The sequence below is a fragment of the Colobus angolensis genome, unplaced genomic scaffold, assembly GCF_000951035.1.
Source record: "Colobus angolensis palliatus isolate OR3802 unplaced genomic scaffold, Cang.pa_1.0 Scaffold311, whole genome shotgun sequence".
NCBI lineage: Eukaryota > Metazoa > Chordata > Mammalia > Primates > Cercopithecidae > Colobus > Colobus angolensis.
Window position 1 is genome coordinate 3,345,605 of NW_012116389.1, and position 13,423 is coordinate 3,359,027.

At 38.8% G+C, this 13,423-nt stretch overlaps 1 protein-coding gene across 5 annotated transcripts in view; it reads right to left on the reverse strand.

Annotated features, from left to right (window-relative positions):
- Positions 1–13,423, reverse strand: part of ANO10 (anoctamin 10) — a 262,801-nt gene that overhangs the window by 246,371 nt on the left and 3,007 nt on the right. For 4 of the 5 annotated variants that reach the window (XM_011950982.1, XM_011950978.1, XM_011950981.1 and 1 more), the window contains exon 2: positions 481–630. In XM_011950982.1, the coding sequence (XP_011806372.1) occupies positions 481–619 (139 nt within the window). In that variant the 5' untranslated portion in view covers positions 620–630. Of the gene's footprint in view, positions 1–480; positions 631–12,362; positions 12,430–13,423 lie in introns of all 5 variants that reach the window. The other variant, XM_011950979.1, reaches the window with a different exon arrangement.

Below are 13,423 nucleotides of genomic sequence, written 5' to 3' on the forward strand. Positions count from 1 at the left end.
AAATATACACAATTCATTTGTTCATGCCATGCATTGCTTTGTGACAGCTCTTCCAAGTACTTTTCTTTATTTTAAATTTCTTTCTACCCTGATGGTAACATCTTTGCAGGCAGAGACTATATTTCTCTCTCCCTTAGTACCATAACTGGCACACAAAGACCATACAATAGATACTTGTCCGTTCATTTGACAGATATTTTTTAAGCACCTACTATGCACCAAACACTGTAGTAGGCATACTATTTAGAGCTGTGAAGAAAACCACTCATGCTGCTTTCAGTTTAATGGGAACTTAAAGCCTCCTGTTGATTTAGGACCTCCTTCCAAGTCCCAGACAGATAATAAAAGGCAAAAAAATTAACATTAGTAAATAAAATATACCAATGAAAATTACAAAATACATTTGCAAATACATTTTTAGTGACTGAGCATACAGTGTGGGAGGCCAGACTAAGTCTGAGTAGTGACTATTTTACTCACCTCCATCTTTTTTTTTAGCTATAATTCTGTTTTTCAGCCATTCTTTGGTTTCTTCTTTGACATCCTGAGCAAGTTCTATGACCACCAAAGGCGTGAAAGAACTCTCAGAAGTATTCAAAGCTGATAAGGTCACTTTCATCTTTGACAAATCTGCTGAAAATTAAAATAAAGAGTGAAAATGGGTTGTTATTATGGCAAAGAGAAATATGCTATAGACTTCCATTTTCTCTCAATTATACCTAATTCTGGCTTCCAAGATCAAAGCAAATTTCTCATGATTCAGACGGGTTATATGACAGACTCAACCAATGGTTCAAAGTACATGTGTGAGCCAAGCTTTGGAAAGAACGCCATCCTTTTCTATAAGCAGCTCAGAATGCAGCAGAATAGACATTTGTGTAAATGAAGGATAACAATGTAAAATGTGCTGTCACACAATAAGAAAGTATTTTCAAAGAATGTGGCATCTGAACAGGATTCAGAGGAATGAACAGGAGTTTGCCAGATACACAATGAGAGGTATCCTAAGTGAACAAAATTTTATTTCCCTAGAAAATTATGATGAAAAAACAGCCAAGAGGCTCAGAGAAATACAAATGGTTAGGTATGGTTGGAACATTAACTTTGTGTAGGAGGAAAGAAAGGTGCAATGAGCTGGTATCCAACTAGGGTCCCAGATTACAAAAGAAACGGGCTTTGTCTAACATACAATGGGAGTCACCAATTCATTATGAGCAGGGAACTGATGTAGTCAGGAGGGAGCTATTACAGATCACAAAGGGTCAGCCTAGAGAGTGGGAGGCCAGTTAGGGGGCCATTAAAGTAGTCTAGAAAAAGCTGATACTGGTCTGAACAATGACAATGAAGAGGAAAGGATAGCTGGGGGTTAAATCTATAGAAGCAGACAACTGGGCTGAATATAACTACTAAAAAAAGAAAAAGAAAAAGAAAAATGCTAGTGGGTAATGAGTAGTCAGGGTGTAATTATATGGAACTCTCTACAGTACCCATCTCAGCTAGGCAGAATTACTACTATACATTTCCTCCAAAACTACACATCCTCAAAGTGACACATTAACTATGAACACAAGCCAAGACTTCCACTTCCAGGACAGCAGATTAAAGGGTTCAAACTCTTCTGCTGAAGACAACTAGACAACATACACCCACAGTCACATACATAAATATGTGCATATATATGTGACACAAGTGGAAAATTCCACACATAAGTACTTAACACAAAGTTGATCTCACGTACAAAATTATTTAAAATACTATATAACATTACTTTTAGGCTATGTGTGTAAAGTGCATTTGAAACATAAATTTCACGTTTAGCCTTGGGTCCCATTCCCAAGGAATGTCATTATATAAATGCAAATATTCCAAAATCTGAAAAAACCCAAAATCTGAAACACTATTGGTCCCAGCATTTTGGATAAGGAATACGTGACTTGTATTTTTAAAAATTTGTGAATAACAAAAAGCCAACTAAGCTGGGCATGGTGGCTTTCACCTGTAATCCCAGCTATTTTGGAGACAGGCTGGAGGATCACTTGAGCCCAGGAGTTCAACACCAGCCTGGGCAACATAGCAAGACCCTGTCTCTAAAAAAAAAAAAAAAAAAAAGGCAGTGGAAAATAATGGAGTCCAGAAGACAGCTAAGCACTTGCAACCAGTTTCTCTGGGGTCTCTGCTGAGAGGGTGAGAAGCTAAGCAGGGCTTCCGTTGACCATGGGGGGCTTGGGAACAAAACGTGTAATTAGTAGAGAACTGATCAAGGAAGACAGTCAGATAAAATCCACTTTGAACTGGGACCTGAAAAGGCTACATTCTAAACAGAATAGTGAATGAGAATTAGATAACCCTGATAGGAACTAAATTCTAGGTTTGTATCATTAATCAGGAGAAAAGTTAGTACGTACGAAAATGAAAAATAGTAACAAGCAATAGAAACAAACACATAATAGATCCAAATAATGTAGTTGAAAGGACTTTAAAATAATGATCATATATTCAAAGAACTAAAAGACAAGATTGATAACTTTGGCAAAGAACTGAAAACTATTTTTAATGGAAATTCTAGAATTTAAAAATATGAGTCAAAATTGAGAACCCAAGGAAGGCTTTATAGAAAATCAGACAAACTAAAGATAAAAACCAATGAATAATAATACAGGCACAAAGAAAATATCTAGAATTAAGCCCTGAGGACAAAAAAAAAAAAAGAAAATACAGTAAAAAGAGTAAGAGACAAGGAACTAAAAGGGGGAGGTATTAGAATACAAACAATATCTGAAGAGAGACTGACCAAGAATTTCCCAAAGCTGACAAAATAGATACCAAGGCACAGATTTAAGAATCTCTATATACCTCCATCAGGATCAATTTAAAAAAGCATAATAAACATCAGAAAAGCCAAGAGACAGAAAAATCTTAAAGCAGAAAAATAAAGACAAAATACCTTGAAGAGCAATAATTAGACTGAAAGAGTATCTTCAGTGTACCAAGAGAATATTATGGCTACTCCAAAATTATATACTTAGCCAAAATATGCCTCAAGAATAAAAGAGAAATAAAGCCATTTTCAAACATACAAAAATTGAGAGGATTCATCAGCATATTTCCACCAAAGAAAATGAAATGGTACTTGTTTTGTGGTTTTGTTTTGTTTTGTTTTTGAGACAGGGTCTCACTCTTTTGCGCAGGCTGGAGTCCAGTAGCATGTGCCACCACGCCCAGCTAATTTTTGTATTTTTTGTGGAGACAGGGTTTTGCCATGTTGCCCAGGCTCATCTCGAACACCTGGGCTCAAGTGATCCTTTCGCCTTGGCCTCCCCAAATGCTGGGACTTCAGCTTCAGGTGTGAGCCATTGCACCTGGCCTTTTTTTTTTTTTTGAGACAGGGTCTTGCTCTGTCACCCAGGCTAGTCTGGAGTGCAGTGGTGTGACTGTGGCTCACTGCAGCCTCAAACTCTGGGGCCTAAGCAATCCTCCCACTTCAACCTTCCAAGCAGCTGGGACCACAGGTGCGTGCCATGACACCCAGCTAATTTTTTTATTTTTGTAGAGATGGGATTTCCCTGTGTTGTCCAGGCTGGTCTCAAACTACTAAGCTCAAGCAATCCTCCCTCCTCAGCTTCCCAAAGTGCTGGGATTGCAGGTGTGAGCTAGCGTGCCCAGCCAAGAGTGTTAAGACAGAAAGAAATGATTGCAAACGATCTGGCATCTGGAACATAGCAATCTCACATTTAGCGAACAGACAGCATTCATAACATAGGAGCTCCTCTACTGCCTTTTAAATTTAATTTCTTCTTTACTAAATTTCTCTTTTGTTGAATTTCTCACTACATATAAGATACTTTCTGGGTACCTACGTACAAAATTCTACATAATCTTCCTAAAGCTCTATAATTTATACTTTAAAAACCCAGAGGAAAATTGAATGAAGAAGTTACTTTGTTAAGCTCACAGTAAGCAAGAAGTTAGTTTCCCATGATATACAGCTTAAAATTAGAGAAAAAAGAGTCATTAGAGATATCCAAATTCTATGTTTTTTCCTACTAAATGAAAACTTAATTTTGAATTGTCTACCATACAACTCTGTTGAAGATAAGCTAAACAGTTCAAGATAAAATGACAAAGTGAAACCATATTACAGAATCTTCTGACCTAAAGCAAAATTAAATATATAAAACAAGTAACACAGTGCCCAAATATTAATAACAAAAAATAGTCAGCAGCCAGAGAGTAAACCTCAAGCCAAAATCATGACCAACTGAAGACAATACCAACAATTAACTGATAACAAAGGATCCTTCTGACAATTTAGAGAATTCCAACTGTTTACGGTCATGCGTCACTTAATGACAAAGACAGTTCTGAGAAATGGGCAGTTTCACTGTTGTGGAAGCATCATAGAGTGTACTCATACAAACCTAGATGGCATAACCTACGACATACCCAGGCTATACAGTGTAGCTTATTGGTCCAAGGCTACAAACCTATACAGCATGTTACTGCACTGAATCCTGTAGGCAACTGTAACACAATAATATGTATTTGTGTATCTAAACACAGAAAAAGTACACTGAAAATATAGTATGAAAACTTAAAAATGAATACACCTGTATAGAATATTTACCATGAATGACGCTTGCAGGACTGGAAGTTGCTCTGGGTGAGTCAGTGAGTGAGTGGTGAGTGAATGTGAAGGCCTAGCACATTATTGTACACTACTGTAGACTTTATAAACACTGTACATTTAGGCAATACTAAATATATTTTTAAAAGTTTTTTTCAATAATAAATTAACCTTAGCTAACTGTAACTTTATAAATTTTTTGATTTTTTGACTTTTGTAATAACACTTAGGGTAAGACACAAACATACTGTACAGCTGTACAAAAATATTTTATTTATATCTTTATTCTAGAAACTGTTTTCTATTTAATTTTTTTTTAATTTTTAAACATTTTTTGTTAAAAAACTACGACACAAATACATTAACCTAGGTCTACACAGGGTCAGGATCGTCAATATCACTGTCTTCCACCTCCACGTCTTGTCTCACAGAAAGGTCTTCAGAGGCAGTAACACACATGGAGCTGTCATCTCCTACAACAATGCCTTCTTCTGGAATACCTCCTGAAGGACCTGCGTGAGGCTGTTTTACAATTAACTTTTTTTAATATAAGGAGGAGTACACTCTAAAATAATAATTAAGAGTATAGTATAGTAAATACATAAACCAGTAAAAATGGGTTCATTATCATTGTCAGGTATTATGTACTGTACATTACTGTATGTGCTACTTTTATGCAACTGACAGCACAGTAGGTTTGTTTACATCCGCATCACCACAAACACATGACTAATATGTTATACTATGATGTCACCAGGTGACACAAATTTCTCAGCTCTGTTATAATCTTATGGGACCATGATATATGCAGTCTGTTGTTGACTGAAATGTCATTATCCAACACATGACTGTACATGCAAGTGTCTGCAAATTAATCTTTATAACACTGTCAGGCACAGAAAAACAGCTAGACATTTTAGTAGATTGCTGAATTAGACTTCAATAAACTCTAGAAGTATACCAATTTTATGAATACTAAATACCAGTAATCCTCAATAATTTATTTAATGGCCAATTAATAAGTAGTCCTTACCAATCTGTAAAAATGAAAGCCTATGAAATTGTATCCTATTGACTGAAATGAACCCCAAAAGAACCTGCATTTTTAGGATAACTTCAGGAGAATATCAAGAGAATCTTCAAGACCTTATTTAGGGTTTCTTGTCTAGTTCTCTACCGAATCCTTTTTCCTTCGTTTCTGTGGCAGAGATTTGAGCTATCCTCTGAAATCCACTCTCCCTTTCTTTAAGTACACGGCTAGGCTACATTTTCCACACAGTTGGAGTTAGGTGAGCATGGGACTAAATTCTAGACAATAGTATGTGAGCAGAAGAACTCACAACTCCAGACGAAGACTTTTAAGGGAGTGGTTCTATCTCTCCGCAATGTTTTCTTTCCCTTTCCATGGGCCCTTGGGGTACTGGGGAGATACAAGACAGGAAAGTATGGCTTCCTAAATTGGAAGGAAGTTGAGCCACCCACCAATCCAGAATATCTGCCTTGAACAGTTACATGAGTGAGAAATCTATTATGTTTGAGCATATTACATACATCAGGATTTAAACAATACAGCAGTCTAGCTTACTCTGATTAATAGCATACAATCCCTCTGTCTTGTTTTGTTCTAGTGGTTTGGACTTTGGTTAATTATATCTATTAGAATTGGTTAAGAGCTTAATCTCTGGAGACAGACAGACATAAATTCAAATTCAATTCATGACCTCTCAGTTATGTGACCTTAGGCAATTTATTTATCCTCTTCTGTAAAGTGGGATTAATAAAAGTACATGCCACACTGAACGGTGTGAGAGGAAATGAGAGACATGTACAGCACAGTGCTTGCCACATCGTAGGCATGAAACAAATGGTAACCTTTTTATTATTGGCTACTAGTATAAATAGAATGTTAAAACTCTGCAATTAAACTCTCTTCAGAGAAATTCTAGTCAACTCTGATCAAGTTTCCAGCTCTAACCAGCAAGAACAAATACGATAAGGCTGACACTAAGTAGCCATAGGGTAGAGGTAATCTAGTGTGTCAAAGATACTCTTGTTGGAATAGCCCAAACTTGCTGTTAAAAAATATTAATAACACTTTTAGATGCACAAAAAACAAAACACTTCCATTTAAATTCAAAGTTATCATAGACTCTTTCCTTAGTTTCCAGAATGCTTTATTATCTTGATTCTCTCCCTACCTCTAGAATCCCCTTTTCCTTCTGGCTTCTCCCAACACTATCTGCAAAAATATGCCCAAATCATTTCTCCTTTGAATGCAGTGGAACAAAGAAAATTAAATATTATATATACATGCCCAAGAAACAATCCCAAGACTTTTGCCTTCTTTCTATATTATTTCTCCCTCTAAATCCTCTTTCTCTTAAATTCAAACTCTAACCTCTGTGTTGCTGTCTTTGTAATCTGTCGCTAGTTTCGTCTTCCAAGTTGAGCTCCTTCAGGAGTTTCCAACACTGTTATCTCACTAACACTTGTCTCAATAAAACCAAAACTAATCATAAACTTCTCCCCAGCCTCAGCTTCCTTCCCAGTTTCCCTACCTTTCTCAAGAACACCACCTTCAGCTCTGTAACAAAGCTTGCAAAATAGTGGAGCCAACCTGGAGACATACAAATGGAGTCAGTCACTTAAGGCTTAACGGCCTTGCTCTAAAATGTTTTTCAGGTGACCCTATCTAACCCAGTGATTCTCAACCAGGGAAATTTTCAGACTTGAGACATACTTATTCTAACTGTGCACTTCATACAAGCTTTAATGACTCCAAAGTACAAAGGTAAATCAAACTCAAGGGAACAATCACAAAGGAACTGGCCAACACTGTATGACAACATCTTTCCTTTCTTCAGTAGAAACCATAATCTTGTGGCAATTTGATTAAACAGATTCAGGATATCTTGCTTGAACCATTCAACTTTTTTTTCCTCTAACAGAGCTTAGGTATTGTCAGGGGCAAAAAAGGTCTTCTAAGTGAATGTTGGATTAAAATTATACTCTAGGGTGGGGGCGGTGGCTCACGCCTATAATCCCAACACTTTGGGAGGCAGAGGTGGGTGGATCACCTGAGGTCAGGAGTCTGAGACCAGTCTGGCCAATGCGGTGGAACCCCGTCTCTACTAAAAATATAAAAATTAGCCAGGCATGGTGGCACACGCCTGTAATCCCAGCTACTCGGGAGGCTGAAGCAAGAGAATTGCTTGAACCTGGGAGGCAGAGGTTGCAGTGAGCCAAGGTCGCACCACTGTACTCCAGCCTGGGTGACAGACAAAGCAAGATTCTGTCTCAAAAAAAAAAAAAAAAAAAAAAATCAAATTATACTCCAAATGTATCAGGAACGCTATTGAAAAATACCAGCCAAATCAATATTCAACATGCTAGGTTCAACGAAGGAAATCAGATCAAGACAAAATCTAGTGGTCACCTAAAATAGCTAATAATGCCGTCAGAACACTTATTGCATAAAAATTCTGGACCAGACAATGGGGGACGCATGTTCTACAAAAGGGAACAATGTGTAAAATCAATGAAGCAAGAATAAAGACAGCATGGGAAAAGAACAATAAGAAGACTGGCCTGACCAGAACAGAGGGCTACATTTTATTAGATGCAGCCATTTAAGGATAACAAATGCTATAGTTTACATCTGATCCAGTGGCCAGTACGTTCTTGTATCTTGTAGGTTTCTGACCAGAGGATTTTGTGTCAGAGTAATATGAATCTCAGTAAGTAAATCTATTGGGTGAGAATATGGGTATTCTTTGTGGTCTTCTTTTAACTCTCCTGGCTGAAATTTTTCATAATAAAAAGCTGGTGGGGAAGAATATTAACCTACCAGTAGAATACAGAAGCTGAGTTCATCACCTTCAAAATGGAAATACCAAATATAATAAACACTTATCATGTGCTTACTGTGAGCCAAGCCATGAGAGTCTAAAGGTACAAAGGTAAATAAAGTCTACATCTTGCTTTTGAGGAGCCCTTAGTCTAGTAGCAGAAGCAAGCACACATCAAATTATTCTAACACATGGGCTAAGTACAGTAGCAGGAACCCCAAAAGTAGGGGTGGCCTCAGGAGAGGGCACTGCCTGGGAAGGGATGATGGGAGCCAGACAGCATTCAACTTAAACTAGATACACAGATAACCCCAAGGTTTCCAGCCTTGGATATGGCAAGAATAACTATGTGTGAAAAAACAGCAAAGTTGGAAAGAATGGTTAGTTTAAGGGAACAATAAAGTGTTCAGCAGAGTATGTGGGGACATGCATTAAAGGTCAACGTTTTTGAACATGTATGCACTGTTTAATCTGAGTAAGAAAAGGACAACCTTATTCATAATAACCAGATCATGAAACAATTTTGTTGAGACACTAAAAGCAGGTTTCCATTCTAAACATGTACATGACCACTATCTACAAACTCATATATTATTTGCTCACTGATTATTCTCATTTGAGATACTTTATGCCTTTCATTATGCAAGGCACAACCTTAACAATATTTGCAATATGACTGACAAATTTCACTATCCCTGATATACAAAGAGTTCTTACAAATCAACAACAGAAAATACAAAAACTACAACTCATAAAAGAAATATGCCAAGACACATTTGAAAAGATGTCCAGAGTCACCAATTTAAAAAATGCAAAGTAACAATAAAATACTTTTCCCTTTTCAAATCAGCTGAAGCTAAAAGATGGAAAGAACCCAGTTTGGGGATAGGTGTAGAAAATCTAGCATTTTCACACACTGCTGACAGATGTCATAATTTAATATCACATTTCCATAAAGCAGAGAGGCAACAAGAAAAATAATATGAAACATTCATACTCTTCAACATAACAATGCTATTTCTAAGAACTTATCCCAAATTCTTAGACGAAAACTAAACAAAATATATATATAGTTCATTACAGTTTTTTATGAAATTTATCTCAAAAAGATAATTAAGCCAAATATGCATGTAAAAGTTCATTACAGATTTTTATTTATGCATTTACGGCAAAAAACAACTTAATACTTCAATGTCCATCAATAAGAAATTGGCTAAAGTCTGGTACAAGAATACAACAGAACCATTAATACTGAGATACAGACCCAACTATATTTATTAACATGGAGAGATTTCCTAACACATTGTAAGGTAAAAAATGTAAAGTATGATCATATAAATATATATAATAAATACATAGTAATATCAAAATGACACCAGCTATCATTTGCTAATGATTTACTACAAGCAAGGCACTGGGCTGTAGCCCAGTGTACATTTTTATGTGAATTAATCCTCACCCTTGAAGAAGAAACTTTAATGCTTCCATTTTACCCATGAGAAAACTTAGGTGAAATAGGTTAAATATATACACACAGACACACACACACACATATATATATATATTTTTTTTTTTTGAGACGGAGTCTTGCTCTGTTGCCTGGGCTAGAGCGCGGTGGCGCGATCTCGGCTCACTACAACCTCCTCCTCCAGGGTTCAAGCGATTCTCCTGCCTCAGCCTCCCGAGTAGCTGTGACTATAGGCACGTGCCACCACACCCAGCTAAGTTTTTGTATTTTTAGTAGACATAGGGTTTCACCGTGTTAGCCAGGATGGTCTTGATCTCCTGACCTTGTGATCCGCCCGCCTCGGCCTCCCAAAGTGTTGTGATTACAGGCGTGAGCCACTGTACCCGGCCGTCAAATGGTATTTTTTAACTATATGATACAAGATATTTTGCTTTTCTTCACCAGATTAAAAGCATGCCAACCTTGTATAAAAGCTACCTAGATTTAAAATTTGGTTTATTCTGAGGAAAGGTCACACACTCAACAGTATGTGAAATAAAAGGATCCATACATAAGCATATCATCTTCCATCCAGCTCCTATCCAGGAGACTGCAAAGCTTCAGAGAGCTGGACAACAATAGACTCTTTAAGAGGAGAAGGAATCTTGGAGATCAGTTAGTCCCTCACTATCATGCTACTTAGAGCCAAAGTCACACCACCAGTGTGGCAGAAGCAGAACTGGAATCCAATGCTCTTTGAACAACACCATGCCATCAGAAGACAACCTTCTGTTTTTTCTTTTTGTGAACTTACCAGTCAATAAAGTCAAAGCCTGTATTTTGCCCTCATCATCAAAAATAACACTACCTTTGCTACAATCATGCAGCTGCATGCTGCAGCTCAATAATAATCTCAAGACCAACACAGGTGCTGGCATTACTTGGATTCTGCTTTAAGAAATGAGAATCATGTAGGCAGAGGGAAGACAGGCTGCTGGGCTTTTTTAGTGGAAGCTGGTAAGCCTAGCTCCTGTAAGGCTCCAGGACGTAAGATGCTCTTGGAGCTTTGAATACTACAGTGACACAGTCCACAATAAGAACCAGCTCTGCTCCTCTTGTGCCCATTTTCATTCACTCTACACTTGTGTCAGTCATTATGCCACAGCACACATACAGGCCAGCTTACTTAAGCTGTCTCTTCTTTCTGTCCCTGCAGTTCCATCCAGGGGTGCCCTCTGCTTAGGAAATGTCTGTCCCCATGTGGTAATCCCACCTGGGTATGTCCACTCCTCAGGGAATTACCTGTATAGTAAAACCTCTGGGGATCCCCTCTCTTTGGAGTATTCCTGCCCCTCTCTGTGTTTTTACATGCAGCAGGGTTATGGATGTGACAGACTTTCATCTTATAGTTCCCTGGCCAGGCTTGCTCCAATCTCTCTTCTCTAGCTGGCCCAATAACGTAAATATCAAGTGTAAGGTGTAAAGTGGTGGAAACAAGAAGCCTCATGGCAGCCTTGGCCTAAACTGAATTCTGGAATCTACTTTTACCAGAGGGTCTTAATGGGAACTTGCTCTACCATTACCAAGCATACAAGATGAAGAAATGGAACCAAAATACCAGGTGGGGACATGAAGGCTTTAAGTCTTCCCGCAGGTGTAGCACGAACCTTATGGTTCCAGTTGGGAGCCAATCTAAAAACAATGATTTGACCATACAGACTTCCTGGGCACCAGAGGGTAGAATGATTACTGCTATTGCAGCCAATATCCCCCTTTGATCGGGACTGTCAGCCAGGACAGCAGCCAAGCTGATTATAAGGCACAGAGCAGCCAGGTTCCACACAGGACCTGTGGCATGGGATCAAGAGACAGCGATTTCAAATTGTGTTCTTTATCATGTGTTGAATTGCACACAGGGTCAAAGAGAGACCTACAAATAAGTTAAATTAATGTGGCTTTTACATTAACAACTGGATCACTGGCCCACAAGAGGTAAAGTCTGACCATTGTGGTCAAGATGTAGAGAAACATACTGAGTTCACCACAGAGAGGTCAGGGGAGTGTGCAGAGACTGGGGAGTTATTTAACAAGGATCAGGAAAGAATAATGGAATATTTATTCTGGGGATTATTCTTTTCCTGAGTTTAGGTAAAGAAAAAAAAAGTCAGTGGAATTATCACAAACTCAAAGGTTAAGAAGGAAATGCATAACACTGTCTTTAGGAATCACCTTATTCCAGATTCAAGGAGAAACAGGAACGAAAAGTATTCTCAGTTATGAAGCAGAATAGGAAACACTTCAGTAAGAGAAAAATGAAGGGCCACACTGCTCAAGCTGGAAGGTGAGAGGAATCTCCATAGGACAAAGGTTGCAATTGTAATGGCCAGGCTAAAAGAGGGCCAGACCATCTCCAGAGGACCTGAGATGCGGAGACACTACTTACCTACAGGCAGGCAATTAATTGTGAGAGCAACTGTGGGAGCCTCCCTCCTTGTACCTAGGGCAGCTGCCTTTGGGAGTTACACAGATGTAGACAGACATGAGAGTGGAAAATCAGCCCCGCATACACCCATCCTTACTATAATAGTTTCTCGGTAACACAGATAACTTAGGGAAGCCGGTAAGGACCACTCCCTGAGGGAACTCCATGCCCTCAGGATTCCACTGGAAGGTCCAGGAGAGGTGAGACACAGGATACTGAAGACAGTCCTGCCACAACAGCCCAGGCCCAGGCCTGATTAGATGCTGCACTGACCTCTGCACACAATCACCCAGTTGGGTCTAGCCATGGAAGCACCAGTGAGGAAAACAAGAGTATTTCCTCCTGTCACTCATGCCTCCATCTACTCTCATTACCCCCGATACTGCCAAGAGTTGCTTGGTTTGGCTAGAATCATGTCAGAAATACACTCTGGCTTCTTAGTAGAAATGCTCTAGAGGCTGTGAGGTTGCCCTGGGCTGAAGAAGTTCCCAAGACACAGACCTTTAAAACTGGGACAAGTTGGTCACACTTGGTAAAGAGTAAAGGCCATTACTCTTTCCTCCAAAAGACCCAGGGACTAGAGTCAGCATCTGGCACTCTATTTTTGAAAGACTCCCACTGCCAATTCATAGACTAATAAAAGAGATAATAAGCATAGATTACTCAGATCATCCTTTCTATTCTGTAACTCCCAGATGATTTAGAAATGGCATATAAAAGTAATTAAAAGGCGCCTTATTCCTTATACTTTTTTTTTTTTTTGAGATAGAGTCTCACTCTGTCACCCAGGATGGAGTGCAATGGCGCGATCTCTGCCCACTGCAAGCTCCACCTTCCGGGTTCACACCATTCTCCTGCCTCAGCCTCCTGAGTAGCTGGGACTACAGGTGCCCACCACCACACCCAGCTAATTTTTTTCGTATTTTTAGTACAGACGGGGTTTCCTCATGTTAGCCAGGATGGTCTCGATCTCCTGACCTCATGATCCACCCGCCTCAGCCTCCCAAAGTGCTGGGATTACA